This window comes from Sminthopsis crassicaudata, chromosome 5 (genome assembly GCF_048593235.1).
Source record: "Sminthopsis crassicaudata isolate SCR6 chromosome 5, ASM4859323v1, whole genome shotgun sequence".
NCBI classification, from domain to species: domain Eukaryota; kingdom Metazoa; phylum Chordata; class Mammalia; order Dasyuromorphia; family Dasyuridae; genus Sminthopsis; species Sminthopsis crassicaudata.
In genome coordinates this window covers 57344935-57365500 of record NC_133621.1, presented here as the reverse complement: position 1 = coordinate 57365500, position 20566 = coordinate 57344935, and the positions used below count along the sequence as shown (strand labels likewise).

The 20566-nt window shown below is 31.6% G+C and overlaps 1 protein-coding gene across 5 annotated transcripts in view; it reads left to right on the top strand.

Annotated features, from left to right (window-relative positions):
* Positions 1-20566, top strand: part of NEBL (nebulette) — a 464176-nt gene that overhangs the window by 381614 nt on the left and 61996 nt on the right. For 3 of the 5 annotated variants that reach the window (XM_074266879.1, XM_074266877.1, XM_074266880.1), the window contains 6 exons: positions 2836-2946; positions 12130-12240; positions 13756-13866; positions 18073-18183; positions 18354-18464; positions 20189-20293. The exons of the other annotated variants lie outside the window; for them this stretch is intronic. In XM_074266879.1, coding sequence (XP_074122980.1) covers positions 2836-2946; positions 12130-12240; positions 13756-13866; positions 18073-18183; positions 18354-18464; positions 20189-20293 — 660 coding nt within the window. The remainder of the gene's footprint in view (positions 1-2835; positions 2947-12129; positions 12241-13755; positions 13867-18072; positions 18184-18353; positions 18465-20188; positions 20294-20566) is intronic. 5 annotated transcript variants of the gene reach the window in all.

Genomic DNA, 20566 nt, shown 5'->3' with positions numbered 1-20566 from the left:
TAATAATTCTCTCTTTCCCTTTAACTAAAATATTTCTGTAATGGCATCTACCAGGCAAATGATGCATATAAACCTTATCAGTAAATTATTTTGTAAAAAAGTAAGCTTTTGGTCTCATCACATCTGCATAGATTGCAATGCTCTGGTTACTGAGATTAAAGCTCTCTCATCCTTGTTGCTAACCCATTCAGAGAGAATTTTCTGGAAGATCTAAGGAAAAAAGTCAGGGTAATGAAAATTTTCAGCCATAGCAACTTTCAGAGACTGTCTATTAAGTTGAAGAGAGGTTGCTTTCTCCATCATGGGGGGGGGATATACAACTATGAAACCACAGCTCATCAAAATGTATCTTAATGCAAAGTATGATTTAATCTAAAAACTAACATTTCAAACAATAATGGTAATTGAAAAATTTTGAAGCATCAGAGATCAATAGGTAATTTGGACCTATTGCATGGTTCCCTTTCTCTTTCTTCATCTCTCTTTCCTCTATCTTTCTCATTTCTTTGTTATCTGTCATCTTTTCTCTTCCATCCATGGACCTTCTTTGATTTTCCTTCCTTTTTTCTTCCTCCTCTTCCTTTTCCTCTTCTTTCTCCTCCTCCTCCTCCTTCTCCAAATACATTGAAATTAAACCACAAACCAATTTAACTAAGTTGTTTTACTTCATATGACTCTTAATTATTTTTATAGGTCAAGGTTATTAAATAGAAAAAATAGGTTCCCCACTCCTAAATTATGCCATCTAGAAGTTTTCATGTGAATACTTTGTTCTTTCGTGCTTTCAAATGTGATAAATGACAGTTGATGATCATTTATCAAGTATCTACCATTTGCTAAATCATAGTGACAAAAAAGTCCCTACTAACAAAGGGATCCTATTCTAAGGGGGAATGCAGACAACTGTGTACTAATAAGTTAAATTATAGAAAAGATAAACTGAAAAAGGCAACATTGGGAAGGCACTAGAATTAAGAAAAACTTAGGAAAGGCTTCTACTAGAAGGAAGGATTTTAGCTGAGAGATGGTATCCAAGAGCTGGAGATGAAGATGGAAAGCATTTTAGCATGGGGGACAGCTAGAGAAAATATTTAGTGTTAGAAGATATCTTATGTAAGAAGACCTGAAAGAAGAGGGTATACCATACACACACACACACACACACACACACATATATATATATATTCATAGATATGTATGCATACCTATGGAAGGGAGGAAGGGGAAGAGAGAGTCAGAGAGAGAGTCAGAGAGAGAGGGGGGGGGGGAAGGGAGGAAGGGAGGGAGGGAGGGAGAGGGAGAGGGAGGCAGGCAGAGACAGAGAGAAGACAGAGAGAGAAAGAGAAAGAGAAAGAAACAGACAGACAGGCAGATGCTTTGTAGACTAGAGGATTTAATATTTGATCCAAATATTTGGCTCTTGGAATTGTGAACTTACATTATACATATATTTTTCTAACATTTGAAAGTTTTGTTTGAACTTTACTTTGCCGTTAACTACATCTGTGTCTAAATCAACTAAACAAAAGAAAAACTGATCATTAAAGAGTGAAAAAGTCCATTAAGTTCCTGGTTTGTCTATGTGATAGCATGCGTGCACTTGATTTAATTTTAAAATATGAATTGGTTGGGTATTTAGCATCAGCAGAATAAGTCTTAGTGATCCTATATTCAGCAATGTGTATGACCTCTATTTCTCCTTGACTTTTTCTCTTTGCTGGCAGCTTTTATACAGGATTTATTACCCTTTGAGGAACTGGTTTAATTCTTGGGCTTCATGGGCCTCTGCTTAATATCAACTTTCCATTTCTTTTTTTTCCTGTTCGAAAATCTAAAGTTTTTACTGTGGTTTAAAGAGGAAAAATCAAGGATTAGATATTTAGGAAGAGAGATGTAGGTTGTAGCTGTTGTTGCTGAGCTTATAGAAATGCTGTTTTAAGCTTGGTCATTATGCAGAAGCTTACTAAGCTTTTGAAGATACAGATGGATACTTGCTTATGAACATATCCTTGGGCTGAGCCTTGCCATAATAAGGGATATAAAACCTGGATAGATATAATTCATTTCAAAAGATCAGCTTTAGCTTGGAGGTGTCACTTGTGAGCAAGGTAGAGAGAGAAGCAGCATGATAGTTCTTTTTAATAACAACATTGTAAAAACTGTATTAATTGGACCTAATATACATGCTGCCAATCATTTACTACTGATGAACTTCAGGGAAAATTCATTTAGTTCAATCAATCAAGCTTTTATTTAATCCTGTTTCTACCAACTGATATTGAATATATCAGATTCCAAAGCTTAGGAGCATCCAGGAGGAAATTATGCATTATACTTTAAAAAATGAGATGCTCATTTATATATTTGAAAAGCAGGAAACCAAGACTTTGGATACCACTGAGGTTTCTTGGAGTGGCTGTGCCCACTTGGGGTCTTTGGATTACCAATCATTTTGACTGAAGTAATTCATCAAACTAAGCAGACATCTAGTTCAACTGATTCTTTTTCACAGAATTTTTAGACTTAATTGAGCAGTTCTGATGTCATGTAATCATGGCTGTGTGATGTTGAGTAGTCTCACTCAGGCTACTTTGCCAGGAGAAAAAGAGGGTAATGAATGTTTTTCATTTTGCTTTTCACCCTAGTTCAACAGTGAAATTAATCATAGGAGGCACTAATCAAAAATCTTAGCAGAAGCTTGAAATCCTTCTCTTGATGAAAGGGTCCTGACTTAGGAAACGTATGGCAGTCACCAGCTGTTTTGTTCTTTGACATATTTTCAATAGCTATTAGTATTTCACAAAATAAGGGTGACTATTCTGTCTTCTGAAACAGAAAATTTATCGAAAGGACTTTGAAAAAGCAATCAAAGGAAGGCCATCAATGGATTTAGACAAGACTCCAGAATTTTTGCATGTAAAATATGTAACAAATCTTCTCAAAGAGGTAAGGAATTTCTGATATTTGCTTTGGTTTTACAAAAGCTATCCTGAGCAGAGGAATAAAATGGCCCATGGAATATTTCTTGGTAATAGCTTTATGCCTAGTCAGTTTCTGTATCCTGACAAGGTTACATCAAAGGATGTCAAGAATGTTGGATTTGGAATCTTGGTTATCATTTATGGCTGCTATGGTAAAAACCTTTTTTGACTTTCAGTTTTCCTCACTCATAAAGCAGAGATATTAATATTTAGGTTACCTCCCTCATTAGGTTTAAAGCTTAAACACTATATAGACTTGCTATTACTGTTTGATGGAATTTTGTTATTTTATGTCCATTTGATCCTTCTAAGTGGTTAAGTAATTAGAGCATTAGACCTGGAGTTAGGAAGACCTGAGCTAAAAATCCAATCTCAGAAAAAAGTATATAAATACATATATATATGTATATATATAACATATATTGTAACATATAATATGCTATTTTATATATATATATAATTTAGTTATATAATAGGGACTAAATAGATGTTTTGTTTTGTCATATTGTTAGACATCCTATATTTAACCTTTTTAGTTTCATTGAACTCTAAATGTTATTAGTCTTGAAGACTTTTTACCTTGACCTGGTAAGAAATCTGTTAATTGCTTTTCTTCTTCTACCATATAGTGAAAAACCTAATTCTGAGCTTGTCTAACTTATTTATAATACAGATAGTGAGATGGATAATGCACTTGTTCTGGAAAGGAAAAGGAGGAGAGCAGGCTGGATATATTTTTCCAAATTGCAGAATTGTTTAATTGACCTTAAGCTTCCAGTGAAAGCAAAGGCTCATCTTTTTAGTGCTGTAAAGTTTTAGTGATGCAAAGAATGGACTGTCACTGCCTCTGAAGAAATAATGATACATTTTGCATAGACAATGGAGACACTCATGCTGAGTATAAACAGTATGTATAAAAATACATAACCAATGAGGAAGTCTGAAAAACCAGGAATAAAGTATATATCATCATGGAATTATATGATAGGAAGAAAAGATGAACTGACCATATGGTAAGAGCAAGGGATAAGAGGTAAACAGTGTATTCTAGAAATTTCAGGAGAAAGTGAGAAATATTGCCGGCATATTATGTGGAATCTCTTTTTTGAAGAGAACATGACCAAAAGTTTAACTGGCATGGATAGTTGCAATCTGCGTGACTGGACAGAACTTCCAAACCAGTGAGATCTCAAGTCTGTTTGTGTCATCATCATCATCCAAGAATATTTTGATAATACTTTGAGAATGCTTGAACTTTCTGACAACTCTTGAGGGAAGTACAATTTTTATCCTCATTTTACCCATAGGGAAATAGACTGATAGAAGTTTTCTGATATTAGAAGCTGATATGATAGTCATATTGGTGGACAGAAAGTGCAGGAACACTTAGTGTTCATACCCTGCCTCAGTCACTGCTCTTGAATACTTTTATCACCAGTCCTGGAATCAGGAGGACCTGAGTTCAAATGTAGCTTTGACATTTACTAAGTATGTGACCTTGGGCAAATCACTTAAACCCTGATTGCCTACAAAAAGAAAATACTTTCATGATGTGTTTTAAGGAAAGATAACAATGAAGAAGTACCCAATAAGAAGGGTACAGGCTACATGTAGTTCGACCAATAGTACAACAGTGGTGAGCACAGGACACTGAGTATTTAAAAAGTATTAGTTGTTATCTATTTTTGTCTTGAGGTAAACATTTTGCTTTTTAGTAGAATGGGACTTGATATTCATATTTAAGGTCATAAATAAGAAATTATCATTTTTCTTTTATGAATTTTATTTCTTTTTATGTCTTATTTTCTTTAAAAGCTTTATAAGCAATTAAAAAATTTTAAATGTATTGAAATGTTGATAGAAAAACAGCTTTTCAAATGTGTATTCTCTTATTGAAATACCTTATATTTTTGGAATCATGTTTTTCTTTCTGTCTCTCGTTTCCATTTCCATATTGTCTCAGTTGAAGTGATATACTCACAAATAGGAAAGTTGTGTAAACTATCCATTATGTGCAAATACTTTGTGCTCTTAGAAGGAAGAGAAATGCTCATATAATTTAAGCCCATTATAGGAAATAATCTATATTTGTCTCTTAAATAGATTTTCATTTTTATCATCCTTTTTTAAAAAATCATCACTTATTACCACTGAAATGTTTAATCAATGTTATCAAAACATTATGGCATGATTGTTAATATAGTACATTTTATTGTAATAGAATCTAGTATTAATGTCCAAGATGATGAAAAAAAAGAAAAAAAAAAGGTTTACTCTATCAAATGAATAATAAATTGGATTATTCCAAATTTACAAAATAAACTTTCTTTCAAGTTTAAGATTGTGTCAGGAGTGAAACAAGGTTGCCCACTATCACCATTACTATTCAATATTGTACTAGAAACTCTAGCCTCGGCAATAAGAGCCGAGAAAGAGATTCAAGGAATTAGAGTGGGAAATGAGGAAATCAAAGTATCACTCTTTGCAAATGACATGATGGTATACTTAGAGAACCCCAAAGACTCTGCTAAAGAGCTATTAAAATAATTCAGAACTTTAGCAAAGTTGCAGGATACAAAATTAATCCACATAAATCCTCAGCATTTTTATACATTACCAAACAATTCAACAGCAAGAGGTACAAAGAGAAATTCCATTCAAAATAACGGTCGATAGTATAAAATATTTGGGAATATATCTACCAAAGGAAAGTCAAGAATTATATGAGCAAAATTACAAAACATTTGCCACAAAATAAAGTCAGATTTAAATAATTGGAAAGACATTAAATGCTCTTGGATAGGGCCAGCGAATATAATCAAGATGACAATACTCCCTAAACTAATCTATTTATTTAGGGCTATACCAATCAGACTTGCAAGAAACTATTTTAATGATCTAGAAAAAATAACAACAAAATTCATATGGAAGAACAAAAGGTCGAGAATTTCAAGGGAAGTAATGAAAAAAAAAATTAAATGAAGGTGGCCTAGCTGTACCTGATCTAGAACTATATTATAAAGCAGCAGTCACCAAAACCATTTGGTATTGGCTAAGAAATAGACTAGTTGATCAGTGGAATAGGTTAGGTTCACAGGACAAGAGAGTGAATAAAAATAGCAATCTAGTGTTTGACAAACCCAAAGACCCCAACTTTTGGGATAAGAATTCTTTATTTGACAAAAACTGCTGGGAAAACTGTAAATTAATATGGCAGAAACTAGGCATGGACCCACACTTAACACCACATACTAAGATAAGATCAAAATGGATCCATGATTTAGGAATAAAGGACGAGATCATAAATAAATTAGAAGAACATAGGATAGTTTATCTCTCAGACTTGTGGAGGAGGAAGGAATTTGTGGCCAAAGGAGAACTAGAGATCATTATTGATTGTGATCAATAATGATCTCAAAATAGAAAATTTTGATTACATCAAATTAAGAAGCTTTTGTACAAACAAAACTAATGCAAACAAGATTAGAAGGGAAGTAACAAATTGGGAAAACATTTTTACAGTTAAAGGTTCTGATAAAGGCCTCATCTCCAAAATATACAGAGAATTGACTTTAATTTATAAGAAATCAAGCCATTCTCCAATTGATAAATGGTCAAAGGATATGAACAGACAATTTTCAGATGATGAAATGGAAACTATATCCAGTCATATGAAAGAGTGTTCCAAATCACTATTGATCAGAGAAATGCAAATTAAGACAACTCTGAGATACCACTACACACCTGTCAGATTGGCTAAGAGGACAGGAACAAATAATGATGAATGTTGGAGGGGCTGTGGGAAAACTGGGACACTGATGCATTGTTGGTGGAGTTGTGAAAGAATCCAACCATTCTGGAGAGCAATCTGGAATTATGCTTAAAAAGTTATCAAACTGTGCATACCCTTTGATCCAGCAGTGCTACTACTGGGCTTATATCCCAAGGAAATACTAAAGAAGGGAAAGGGACCTGTATGTGCCAAAATGTTTGTGGCAGCCCTTTTTATAGTGGCTAGAAAATGGAAAATGAATGGATGCCCATCAATTGGAGAATGGTTGGGTAAATTATGAATATAATTTGAATAATTATGAATAATTAATTATAATTTATAATTATATTTATTTATATTTATAATTTATATTTATCATTATATTATAATTATAATTTTATAATTAATTATAATTTTGAATAATTATGAATGTTATGGGATATTATTGTTCTATAAGAAATGACCAATAGGATGAATACAGAGAGGCTTGGAGAGACTTACATCAACTGATGCTGAGTGAAAGGAGTAGAACTAGGAGATCATTATACACTTCAACAACAATACTATATGAGGCTGTATTCTGATGGAAGTGGATATCTTCAACATAGAGAAGAGATAATCCAGTTCCAATTGATCAATGATGGACAGAATCAGCTACACCCAGAGAAGGAACACTGGGAAATGAGTGTAAACTGTTAGCATTTTTTTGTTTTTCTCCCCATGTTATTTTTACCTTCCAAATCCAATTCTTCCTTTGCAACAACAACAATAACAACAACAACAACAACAACAACAACAACAACAACAAAATTCGGTTCTGCACATATATATTGTACCTAGGATATACTATAACATGTTTAATATATATGGGAATGCCTGCCATCTAGGGGAGGGGGTGGAGGGAAGGAGGGGAAAAATTTGGAACAGAAGGGAGTACAAGGGATAATGTTGTAAAATGTTATAATTATAAAATTAATTTTTAAAAGTTTAAGATTGTGTTTGGGATATGTATTAGTTATAATTTTATGTATATACATATATATGTGTGTGTGTATCTATCTATCTATATCTGATCAGTTATCATGATTTTAAAATTGACATGAATTATTTAAGCTGAAGATAACTGTTAGAAGGAATTTCTTAAGGCAGTAAAATGTCGTAATACAAATGTTTGCTTTTCCATACTGGCCATTTTACCAGCATAAACTTCTAAAAAACAAGAGTTTGCCAAATTTACATTTACTATTTAACTAAAAGTTAAATATTAACACTGTAACTATGTAGAATTACATGCACAATTTATCAATTTCTCTACCTGGCCCTCTTTTCTTCTTCCCAATCCTTGGGAGTTTCTGAAGATGTATGCTTACTGATAATAATGGGGAACAACATGAGGCACAACAATGTTTTCTATATTGGCCTTTGGGCATCTTTGGAGAGTTATTTATTTCTCATACTTTAAGTCCTATTAACATTTCTTCTCCCTCCACTTTGAAAAGGGAATTTTGAGTAAATATTCATATTTCCTCTTACTCCACTGGACTTGGACTGAAAGCCAATCATAAGTTCTTTGTATTATTGACCTTAGTCAATAGGAAGCAACCACAGACATTAAGTACTTATTCTATGTAAGGCATTGCACTAGGCCAAAGTTTCTCAAACTTTTTGATATTACCCTCTTTCCACTGTTAATAATTAAGTCGCCAAAGAGCTTTTGTTTCTGTGGGTTATATTTACAATATTTACCATAGTAGATATTAAAATACCCTAGTATTAATGTCAAAATAATTTTGACCATATGAATCTTCATCCCCTCCTCAAAAATATTAGAGGCTTCCAGAGTCTTTGGACTCAGAAGTTTTTAAAGAACTTTTATTTATTAGGTATTAGGGAAAGAAGATAGGAAGAGTGAAAAAAGAAAATGAAAAAACTCACATTTTCACTTCACTTAACTTGGAAAGTATGGAATCTAGCAGAGGCAAAGCATGCAATAGGTTAATTGAAATAGAAAACACAGTATTTGGAGTGCATAAGAGAAATCTAAATACAGTGCTGTGAGAATCCAAGGGAGGAGAAATCATAATATGTTGTGGTGATGGTTTTTTTTTTTTTTTTTTTTTGCAAATGCAATGTTTTAGTATATATTCAAATGCTGCAGTTATCTGATTAGGTCTGTGTATTAGGAAATCTTGCTGTGGTATATAGGGTTGTTTAGAGAAATTTAAGAGTGGGAGCTTATAGACTGAATGGAAAGTTGTGATAGTCCAGGGGAAAATATGATTTTTTTAAAAATTTTTCTAGTAAATTTATTTATTTTTAATACGTGTTACTTTATGAACCATGTTGGTAGAGAAAAATAAGAGCAAAAGGGAAAGACCTGGGGGATATATATATATATATATATAACAAAACAAAACAAAACCAGAAAAAAAGAAGTGAACATAACATGTGTTGATTTACATTCAGTCTCTTTAGTTTTGTTTTTTTTTTTCTGGATGCACATGGCATTTTTTGGTCCAAAATCTATAGGGATTGCTTTGGATCACTGAAGCACTGAGAAGAACCAAGTCTTTCATAGTTGATCATCACACATTCTTGGTCTTATTGTGTACTATGTATTCCTGGTTTTTATTTCGCTCAAAATTGGTTCGTGGAAATCTTTCCAGTTTTTTCTAAAAATCAGCTTGTTCATCATTTTTATAAAACAATAATATTCTGTTACCTTCATATATCACAACTTAATCAGCCATTCCCCAATTGGTGGGCATCTACTCATTTTCCAATTCTTTGCTACCACAAAAAGAGCTGCTACAAATATTTTTGCACACCTGTGTCCTTTTCCCCTCTTTATATTTTTCTTGGGATACAGACCCAGCTGAGTCAAAGGCTATGCACTGTTTTAAAGCCCTTTGGACATAGTTTCAAACTGCTCTCCAGAATGGTTGGATCATTTCACAACTCCACTAACAAACAATACATTAGTGTCCCCATTTTCCCACATTCCCTCCAACATTTTTATTATCTTTTCCTGTCATCTTAGCCAATCTGAAAAGTATGAGATAGTACCTCAGAGTTGTTCTAATTTGTATTTCTCTAATCAATAGTGATTTAGAGCATTTTTATATGACTATAGATAGCTTTAATGTCTTCATCTGAAAATTGTCTGTTCATATCCTTTGGGCAATTATGAATTGAAGTATGTCTTATATTCTTATAAATTTGACATAGTTCTTTATATATTTTAGAAATGAGATTTGTATCAGGAACACTGACTATAAAGATTTTTTCCCAGCTTTATACTTCTCTTTTAATCTTGTTTCTGTTGGTTTTGTTTGTGCAAAATTTAATTTAATGTAATAAAAACTTTTCCTTTCATAATGTTTTCTAGTTGAGATTTTTATTTTTTAGTGTAAATGGAAGGGGAAATGATGCATGCTTTTAATACTGTGCAGGTAAGGTTGCAAGGAATTCTCAGTGATTTGAATATTGGTAATAAAAGAAGCAAAAATCTGATGATTTTAAAATTTTGACCTTGGGAAGTTATAGAAAGAAGGTAAAAAGAGCAACAAATTTCCAGGAAAACAGGTTAAGTTCATTTTGGGACATGTTGAATTATAGGTGTTGGCAGGTTATCCAGTTGCATTTGCCCAATAGATAGGCAGAAATGTAAATGGATCCCAAGAGAGAAGTTGAGACTAAAGATAGATTAGTCATCTATAGAAATGTGATCATTGAAGTTATGTGATTATATGAGGTTGCTGGACAAGGTTTCATCAAGAGAAAGTAATGTCTCAGGGACAGATTAAAAAGAGATCAAGGATGTAAAGGGAATTTACTTAGTTGAAATCTTAAAATGGATCTTTTTGAAAAGTACACAGAAGAAAATCCTATGAATTCTTGAGCTCCTACATGAACCCCTATGGACTTAAAAATCAAATATTCTTTGCCATTCCCAGTCTTTACATTATCAAATCCATCCCACATTCTGACTTTGATGTATGTGGGTGTATCTTCTACCAAAGCTGATTATAAAGCCTTTTTGATTTCTTCCTGAGTTGCTAAGTTGGCAACAGCAGTACTTATTGGCTCACTTGTTGGTGATGAGCTTCTCCAAACTGAGCTAAGCTGGTGAATGCTAGAAATACACATGATTACTTTGAAGGAATCTGAACCTCTTCCAATTTTTTAAGACCTACTGAAGTTTCCACTCTGGTAATGTAACTTTGAATAATCTAAGATGTAACTATGCCTTAATGACGGGAAGTATATCTGATTTTAGCCATATGATTTCAGGTCCTACCTATTCCTTAGAATTTCCATTTATTTTATATGAGAAATTTATGAAAAAAATTCATAGTTGGGACATCAAAAACGATCTTTTAACTATCTGACAATGCTTCTAGTTTCTTTTCTTTCATGAAAAAAATCTTAATTATTTAGTGAAAGTATACATTCTTTTAAAATGTAGGCATTTAGGTCTAAATTATCTTTGTTTTATTGATTTCTTTGGCTTTTTCAATGAAAAATAAATGGCTTCAAACTACATAGTATAATATCTAATAGGGCGTTAGCTAAGTTAAATTGCATTTAATATCTTGCTATAATGAATTGAAGACACGAATGGAGAAAATGAATCATTCACTTAACTGGAACATAAATTCTGATCATTAAAGGAAGTCTTGTCTTGCATTTGAGAATTTAGCATTTTGTAACACTGATCTTGCTAAAATAGAATTGGGGCAAAATTTTGTTCTTTCTAAATTGAATTTGCAAAAATATTAAGCTCTATTGAAGTCCATTTCTGTTTATAGAAATAACTAACCTCTCTCACTCAAATAGAATGAAAATATTTTGTTTTAACATCAATCTATAAATCAAGGTATGAGAGAGGATAGGTTTTTCAAAGAGAACAGAAATATTCACTGGCTAAAATGAATCCATACTTTATTTTTTTAACCTTGAGATACATTGTATCTTTTGATTTGTAATTTTTCATTCTTTTTTAGCTATATACTTCAGGTGATTCATATTTTATAGAGGATTTTCAAAGAAACAGTTCAAATAATTAATAAGAAGCATATCTTCCTGAGATTTCCTAAGACCATTTAAAGTAGAGACATCTTTTTTTTATCACTGACTATGGGACATAAAAATTGGGAGAAGGGATGAAAGGATAAAGATTAACAGAATTGGAAGATCTTCTGGACTTGATTAGACTGAGAAATGCAGCCCAGAAATGAAATAAAGAACATTAATACTCATCAGTCTGAATTACTCCACATTTTTTCTTCTCATATCCTGTAAAAAAAGATTTAAAGTTTTCCCTCACTTAAAATGGTATTACAAGCCTTAAAATTCAACATTCTTTTCCAACAGAAAGAATATAGAAAGGATCTGGAAAATGAAATAAAGGGGAAAGGAATGGAGCTTAGTTCAGAGATCCCTGACATTCAAAGAGCGAAAAGAGCATCTGAGATGGCAAGTGAGGTTTGTATGCCAAATTTACTAAATGTTTCCATTTTTGCATTTTCATTTGAATTTGTTGAAATATTGGCTATAGAAACTGAATTTTTGAGAAGATGATTTAAATTATTTCCAATGTTTATTTATATATGTTATATAAAATATGGTCTATTATAATATACATTTATTTATAGTATTATTTTCCTACCCAAAATTATGCTACTAAAATATAGAATATATTTTTCTGTTGATTCTTGGAGGAGCTAACTCTATTAAGCTAGTATGTATCAAAGGCAGGGTTTGAATACAGATCTTCTCAATTTCAAATCTGGTATACTATGAATCATTTCATTGGCATCAAGCTCAAAAGGTAATGTAACAACAAAACTGTATATAACGCTCCCTATGGGCCACATTTTGACTTAAGAAGCCATCTATTATTGCTATCTGTTCTATTTTATTTATAATAGTTTTTTCTAATATTATGTATTAATATAATAATTATACTAAGATAATATTATTTTAAATAAATCCAATAAAGTTACATTTTAATCTAGTTTGGGTCCTACTTAGCCTGTATTTACCTGATTGCACTTAAACCATAATGTTTCTTCTAAATCTTGAATCTCAGTTTTACTTTTTTGTCTCATCTCTTGGCTCATCTTCTGGCAGTGATATAGAAAAAGAGTTTAAGGGATTCTCTTATTCACATTTGAATAGGGAGAGAAGAATAAGGCATTTTTATAAATGCCCTTAAACTTCCCTTTGAAATAAAAACCTATCTTTTTAATACCAATACTTTTCTTGTGACATTGAATGGTTTTGTCATAAAACTAAAGTCTGCAAATAACTGAAGTTGAATACTACTTAGTCAATAATAGGAGAAGATCATTGTGTCTGTGAATCTATATTAAAATTAGGAATTGAATTGGAGAAATGGTGTATAGGATGTCATTAGAGAATTGTATGACCAGGAAGAATAATATATGAGTATATTCTGAGCACTGTTGTAATTATACATTCAGCCTGTGAAAAGAGACAGAGGTGGATGATGGAATGTTGAGTTTGAATAAGTAAATATATAGGTCAGAGTGGATCTGGACTACTGAGGGTATGAAGAGGAGAATAGGGAGAAAGCCTTGGAAGGCAGACTGCAACCTGATTGAAAAGGGATTTGCTTCAGGTCCAGAGCAAGGGTCAAGGTCTCTGAAATGGTGAATTGGATGCAAGGACATTATCCTGGTCCTGGTGGTAGGGATGAAAGATGGCTCATCCTGGCCTTGTTGGGAATCAATTGTGGCTAATTCTGTACTTATAAAAATTAAGTTATGGCATTGACAACTTACATTAGGATTCTAACATAAGCATGAGGGTGGTGTATTCCAAAGAATTTTGAAGATTTGCTGTCATGATCTCTGATGCAGATGAATTTTGTGATTTAAAAAAAGATTGACTTTTTCTAAAGTTCTCAGATGTTTCTGTTCCTGAGTTGTGTATAATATATGTTATCTGAGTGTTTGTAATGTTATTCCCCCACAGAAAGAGTACAAGAAAGATCTGGAAACTGAAATTAAAGGTAGAGGAATGCAAATTGGCGTAGACACCCTTGACATACAACGAGCCAAAAAAGCTTCTGAAATCTCAAGCCAGGTTAGTATGGTAAATGGCTATAGAGTTCGTCCTTTTATACCAATCAATTCATGGCCAGGTTTTCAGAGGGTAAAATTCCCCATGAGTTCATTTTTTTAAAAAAATTACTTTAATTATTTCATTATTTTCCAATTGTGTGTTTTTTGTTTTTTTTAAAAGCACTCAAAATTATGAATTTCAGATTCTCTTTCTCCCATCTTTTCTCCTTGCTTAGAAGGCAAGCACTTTGATTTAATTATACATAGGAGGTTATGCCAAATATATTTCTGTATTAGTCACATTGCAAAAGAAAACATAAAATGATAAAAATAAAGTTAAAAATATATGTTTTAATCTTAATTTAGAGTTCATTAGTTCTCTCTCTGGAGGAGGATAACATTTTTCATTATAGGTTCTTGGGAATTTTCTTGGATTCTTGTCTTAATCAGGGTAGTTGAGTCTTTTACAATATTTTACAATATTGTGTACTATATATAATGTTCTCATTTTATTCACTTTATTTTGCATGAATTCATGCAACTCTATCCAGATTTCTCTGAAACAGTCCTGCTTGTAAGTTTTTATAGCATGATAGTATTCTCTCACAATCATATATAACAACTCATTCAGCCATTTCCCAATTGATGGATATCCCATTGATTCTAAATTATTTGCCATCACAAAAAACTGCTAAAATATTTTGTACAAATAGATACTTTCCCCCTTTCTTGGTTTTTTTTTTTGGCATATTGCTGGGACAAAAGCTTTGCATGCTTTTATAGTCTTTTGGGTATTTGTTCTGCAGAATGATTACATTAGTTTCACAGCTCCATCACGGTGCATTAGAATCCCAATTTTTCCCATCCCCTACAGCTTTTGTCATTTTTCTTTTCTGTCATGTTAGCATGTGTGCTAGTGTAAGGTGTAACATAAGAGTTGTTTTAATTTGCATTTCTCTCATCAGTATTTAGAATATTTTTTCTTAAATAGTATTTCATTTTTTCAAATACATGCAAAGATAGTTTTCAATATTCTTGTGTTCCAAAATTTTCTTCCTCCTTCCCTTTTTCTCTCTTCCTAAGACAGCAAGGAATTTAGTTAAACATGCAATGGAATATTTTTTTTCATGTGATTATTGAGAACTTTGACTTTTTTTCTTCTGAAAACTACCTATTCATATCTTTGAGCATTTATCAACAGGAAAATGACTTATATTCTTAAAATAAAATTGTCTCAGTTATTTATTTGAGAAACAAGGACTTTATGAGAGAAATGGGTTGCCAAATTTCCCTCCTTTCCTGTTTTCCTTCTAATTCTGGCTGCATTAAATTTGTTTATGTAAAATCTTTAATTTAATATAATTATAATTACCCATTTTATTTCTTGTGATCTTCTCTATCTTTTGTTTGGTCAGAAACTCTTCCTGCAGATCTGACTGGTACATTTTCCATAGCCCCCAATTTACTTAACATATTACCTTTTATGTCTAAATCATTTTTTCATATTGGTATCTTGATATATTATGTAAGATTTTAGTTTATGTATAGTTTCTGCTAAACTGTTTTTCATTTTTTCCTGATTTTGTCAAAAAGTGTTCTGTCCCCAAAGCTGGAGTCTTTGGGTTTATCAAACACTAGATTATTCTGATTGTTTGCATGTGTTTCTTATGTGCCTAGTCTACTTCAGTGATCTACTGTTCAATATCTTAGCATCAAATAGTTTTTATAATTGCTGCTTTATAATACAGTTTGAAAACGGCTATAACTAGACTACCTTCCTTTGTTTTCATTAATTCCCTGGATATTCTTGAGCTTTTGTTCTTCCAGATGAATTTTGTTATGATTTTTTTCTAGATATATAAAATAATGTTTTTGTAGTTTGATTGGTATGTAATTCAATAAGTAAATTAATTAAGATAAAATTGTTATTTTAATCATATTGGCTAAATCCATCCATGAGTAATTACTATTTCTCCAGTTGTTTAGATCTGACTGCATTTGTGTGAAAAGTATTTTTGTAATTGTATTCATTTAATGTAGTTTGTAGCAGGAGTTATAGTAGGTAGATTCCCAGGTACTTTATATTATCTAAAATTATTTTAAAAGAAAATTATCTATCTCTTGCTGCTGAATTTTGTTGGTAAATACATAGAAATTCTAATAATTTGTGTGAGTTTATTTTATGCCCTGAAATTTTGCTAAAATTGTTAATTATTTCAATTCTTTTAGTTAATTCAGATTTTCTAAGTATATCATTATATTATCTACAAATAGTTTTATTTCCTCATTGCCTATTCTATTTCCTTTATTTTTTTCTTCTCTTACTTCTATAGATAAAATTTCTAGCATAGTATTGGCTAATCATAATGGGCATTTTGCTCAACTCACTATTATTGGGAAGGCTTTTAGGTTATCCCTATTACAGATAATGCTTGCTGATGGTTTTAGATAGATATTACTGATAGTTTTAGGGAAAGCTCTGTTAAGTCCTATGTTCACCAGTGTTTCTTTCTTTCTTTTTTTAAAGAAATGGTTTTTATATTTTGCCAAAAGCCTTTTCTGTATCTGTGGTGATAATCACATAATTTTATTGTTTTTGATATGTCCAGTTGTGTTGACAGTTATCCTAATATTGAACCAGTCCTAATTTATTCCTAATATAAATTTATTATTTAAAAATTTATTCCTAATATAAATCTCATTTTGTTTTAGTGTATATTATTTGTAATATATAGCTATAATCTCCTTACTAAAATTTTATTAAAATTTTTACATGAACATTCATTAAGAAAATTGGCCTTTTCTCTCTCTCTCTCTCTCTCTCTCTCTCTCTCTCTCTCTCTCTCTCTCTCTCTCTCTCTCTCTCTCTTTCTTATTCTAGCTTAGGTATAGAAACCACATTTATGTGAAAAGAAGAATTTGATAAGACTCCTTCTTTACTTATTTTCAAATATTGTGATTAATTATTTCTTAAATATTTGGTAGAATACACTTATGAATCCATCAGGTTCCAGGGTTTTTTCTTAGGGAGTTTATTATTGGCTTGTTCAATTTCTTTTTCTAAGACATGGTAAAATATTCAATTTCTTCTATAAATCTGGGAGATTGATATTTTTATAAATATTTATCAATTTCACTTAGAATAACAGTTTTATTGGCATATCATTGGGAAAAGCCTCCTAATAATTGCTTTAATTTCATCACTATTAGGGGTGTATTCATTCTCTTCATTTTAGATATGAATAATTTGGTTTTCTTTCTTTAAAAAAAATCATATGAAGCAATGATTTAGTCTATCTTTTTTGATATAATTAGCTCCTAGTTTTATTTATTAGTCCAGTCTTTTAAACTTTCAATTTTATTAACCTCTCCTTTGATTTTTGAGGATTTCCATTTTGTTGATTAATTGAGAATTTAATAGTTGTTCTTTTAAAATTTTAGATGCATGCCCAATTCATTGATTAGCTTTTTTATATATCTTACTGCACATATTTAAAAATATAAAATCTTCTCTAAATTGCATTCCACAAAATTTGGAATGCTGTCATTCTCTTAAATTATTAATAATTTCCATAATTTTTTCTTTGACTCATACTTCAGGATCAGATTATTTAGTTGCCAATTAGCTTTTAATCTGTACTTCCATAATCTTTTTTTTATTGTGTTTTGGTCTAAAAAGGGTTAATTTAATATCTCTTCTTTTCTGCATTTGATAGTAAGTTTTTATGCCCTAAAACATGGTGAATTTTTGTGAAGATATTATGTATAGCAGATTCCTTTTTGTTTTCATTCAGTGTTCTCTAGAGCTCTATTTTATCTAATTCTTCTAAGATTCTATTTAAATCCTTGACTTCTTTCTTATATATTTTATAGTTATGTATTTATTTATTTTTATTTTTTACTTTTCCTTGATAGGGCTAGATATTTTGTTTATTTATTTATTTTAAAAATTTATCCCTGATAGGGAAAGACTGAAGTCTCCAACTGGCATAATTTTACTATTTTCTCCTGTAATTCTGGTACCATTGGGATTGAGAAGAAAGAGATGGAATCAAGAGTGATGCCTTGAACCTCCTTAATAAATCTTGGTTAAACTTAACTGGAACGTTCATGAATTTTGAAGGAAGAGTTGGTAGAGTATAGTTAGTAATTAGAATATACAGGATAACAAAGGAGGAAAATGAGTTACTAAGAAACTTTATGCCATTTGTCCATTTGTTTTTCACAGAAAGAATATAAAAGAGATCTGGAGACAGAAATTAAAGGCAAAGGGATGCAGGTGGGCACGGATACTCTTGATATCCAAAGAGCTAAGAAAGCATCTGAAATGGCAAGCCAGGTAAATAAAGAAGAAAAAGAAAAAAAAGTCACTTTCTAAATTGGATAAATGTATACAATCAGATAGGGAATTTTAGCGTTAGATCCATTCTTATGGATTAAGTTGGTTAAATAGGTATGAACAAAATAGACACTAAATCAAGTACGTCAAACTCTCTTCTAAACTCTTAGAAAGAATACAAGAGAGACTTGGAAAATGAAATTAAAGGAAAGGGAATGCAAGTGAGCATGGATATACCAGATATGCTACGAGCCAAGAGAGCATCTGAAATCTACAGCCAGGTTTGTCAAGAATGAAAGTGTCAATTGTTGTATGTTCTAGTGATCCATCTGTCTTGTGTGTTCCTTCAAACACCCCACAACTCCTGCAATTTCACTTTATGGATAAAGATTATTCCATAATTGGACAAAATGCCATAAAATCAACTTATAATTGCTTATATTAATATTCTGTCTTTCCATGATAGTTCAAAAAGTCAAGAGATGGAAGAGACTTTAGAGGCCATGGAGTTCAACTTTTTCATTTTATTGATTAAAAATTTGGGCCTAGAAAAGTCTGATAATTTACCCAGAATCCTAATCCCACAGGAAATAAGAACAGAAGTGGGATTTGAGCTTGGATTTTATTACTCCAAAGCCAACATTTTTTATACTACTCCACTCTACCATTGACTCTCATTTTTATAGGACAAGATAAATAGTAGAAATTGCTCCAATGTTTTTATCCCATCCTTTTGCTATTTTTCTTTTTGTACATTTTAAGTTACATTTACCTTGAACTTTTAATATTTATTACTATCAATATATCTTTGTTTGCTTTTAATAAGGGGGCATGATTATGAATAAAGACTATAGTAACTCAGCTGCTTTGTAGCTATATTTGTAGCAAGAAAACTTGTTATTGTATATAATCTAGCTGAGGTGAGGCAATATTCCTTTCTATTAACCCATGAGAGGTGACTTTTTAAAGTAGTTTAATTGCCAGCTTCTTATAGACATAATATCATTAAATTAATTGCTAGTAGGAATTTCAGTTTTAGTTTTTGGACACAAAGAGAGACATTAGGTAGAAACAGGAATGGGACTAGGTTTATGAATATATAGGGTCATTTTGGCATGTGAAAAAAATAACACTTGACTATACTGACATTTACAGAGCGGAAGTCATTGAAGACTATAAATTCTGAATTTTCAGAGAAAGGCTACCACCTCAAGATAATGCTGAGTGCTGCCAGATTGCTGGTTTTTACTACAGAACTGATTCTTAAGGAAATTTATTCAATTATAATCCACAATGATAGCTTGACTTAAGCAGGTTACATCAATTCAGGGAATTCTAGAAAGCTGAAATAACTTTAACGATAAACACAGAAGACTTTGATCTATAGTTTTATTTATTTCCATTGGTCTGGTTTTCTCTTAAAAGCTTTGTCTTGTTTCTTTGACTCCTTCAGATTAATCTCTGTAGCATAAATATTTTTTGTCAAAAATACCTGAAAACTCTCTTTTTGAAATGGATCAGGGATTGAAGGAGCATAGTATAATTCCTGTGATACACGAAGTATTTTGCCTTTAAACAACAATATTTCCTATCTTCTCTTAAAACTTTAAGGGAGAGGATATTAGAACCTAAAACCATGTCATTTTCTAGCCTTTAAAATGTCCAGGATGATGGCTATATATAAGAGACCTTACTGCCTGTAATTTGAGGTTTAGGGATAAAGGAAAGGAATTAGCCTAGAAATATTAGATTCTACAAACTAAAAGAATATCTACATAGCCAACCTCACCTCACCCCACTAAAGATATTTGTTCTCAGCCAGTGACCAGTGAGACTTTTTGGAGAGTAAGGATGAGACTAAACATGGAGAATTTTAACTTAATTTTATTTTAATTTTATTTCATGGCAAGAACTACTTTTGAATATAATGCCACATATCAAAATAGAATTGTGGAAAGCCAATATCATATGATTTCTTTAAATGTTTCTACTATTTTAACAAAAGAAAAAATACAAAGATGAAGCAGAGAAGATGATGACTAACTATTCAACAGTGGCAGATACTCCTGAAATACAGAGAATCAAGGAAGCCCAAAAAAATATCAGCATGGTAAGTAGAGAGCATTTAATATAACTTTTTTTTCTTCTTTTTATATTAAAGCTTTTTATTTATAAAGCATATGCATGGGGAATTTTTCGACATTGACCCTTGTAAAACCTTCTGTTCCAAATTTCCCCCTCCTTCCCTCCACCCCCTCCTCTAGATGACAGGTAGTTCAATACATGTTAAATATGCAAAATATATTAAATCCAATATATGTATAGATATTTATACAGCTATGTTGCTGCACAAGAGAAATCAGATCAAGAAGGAAAAGAAAAT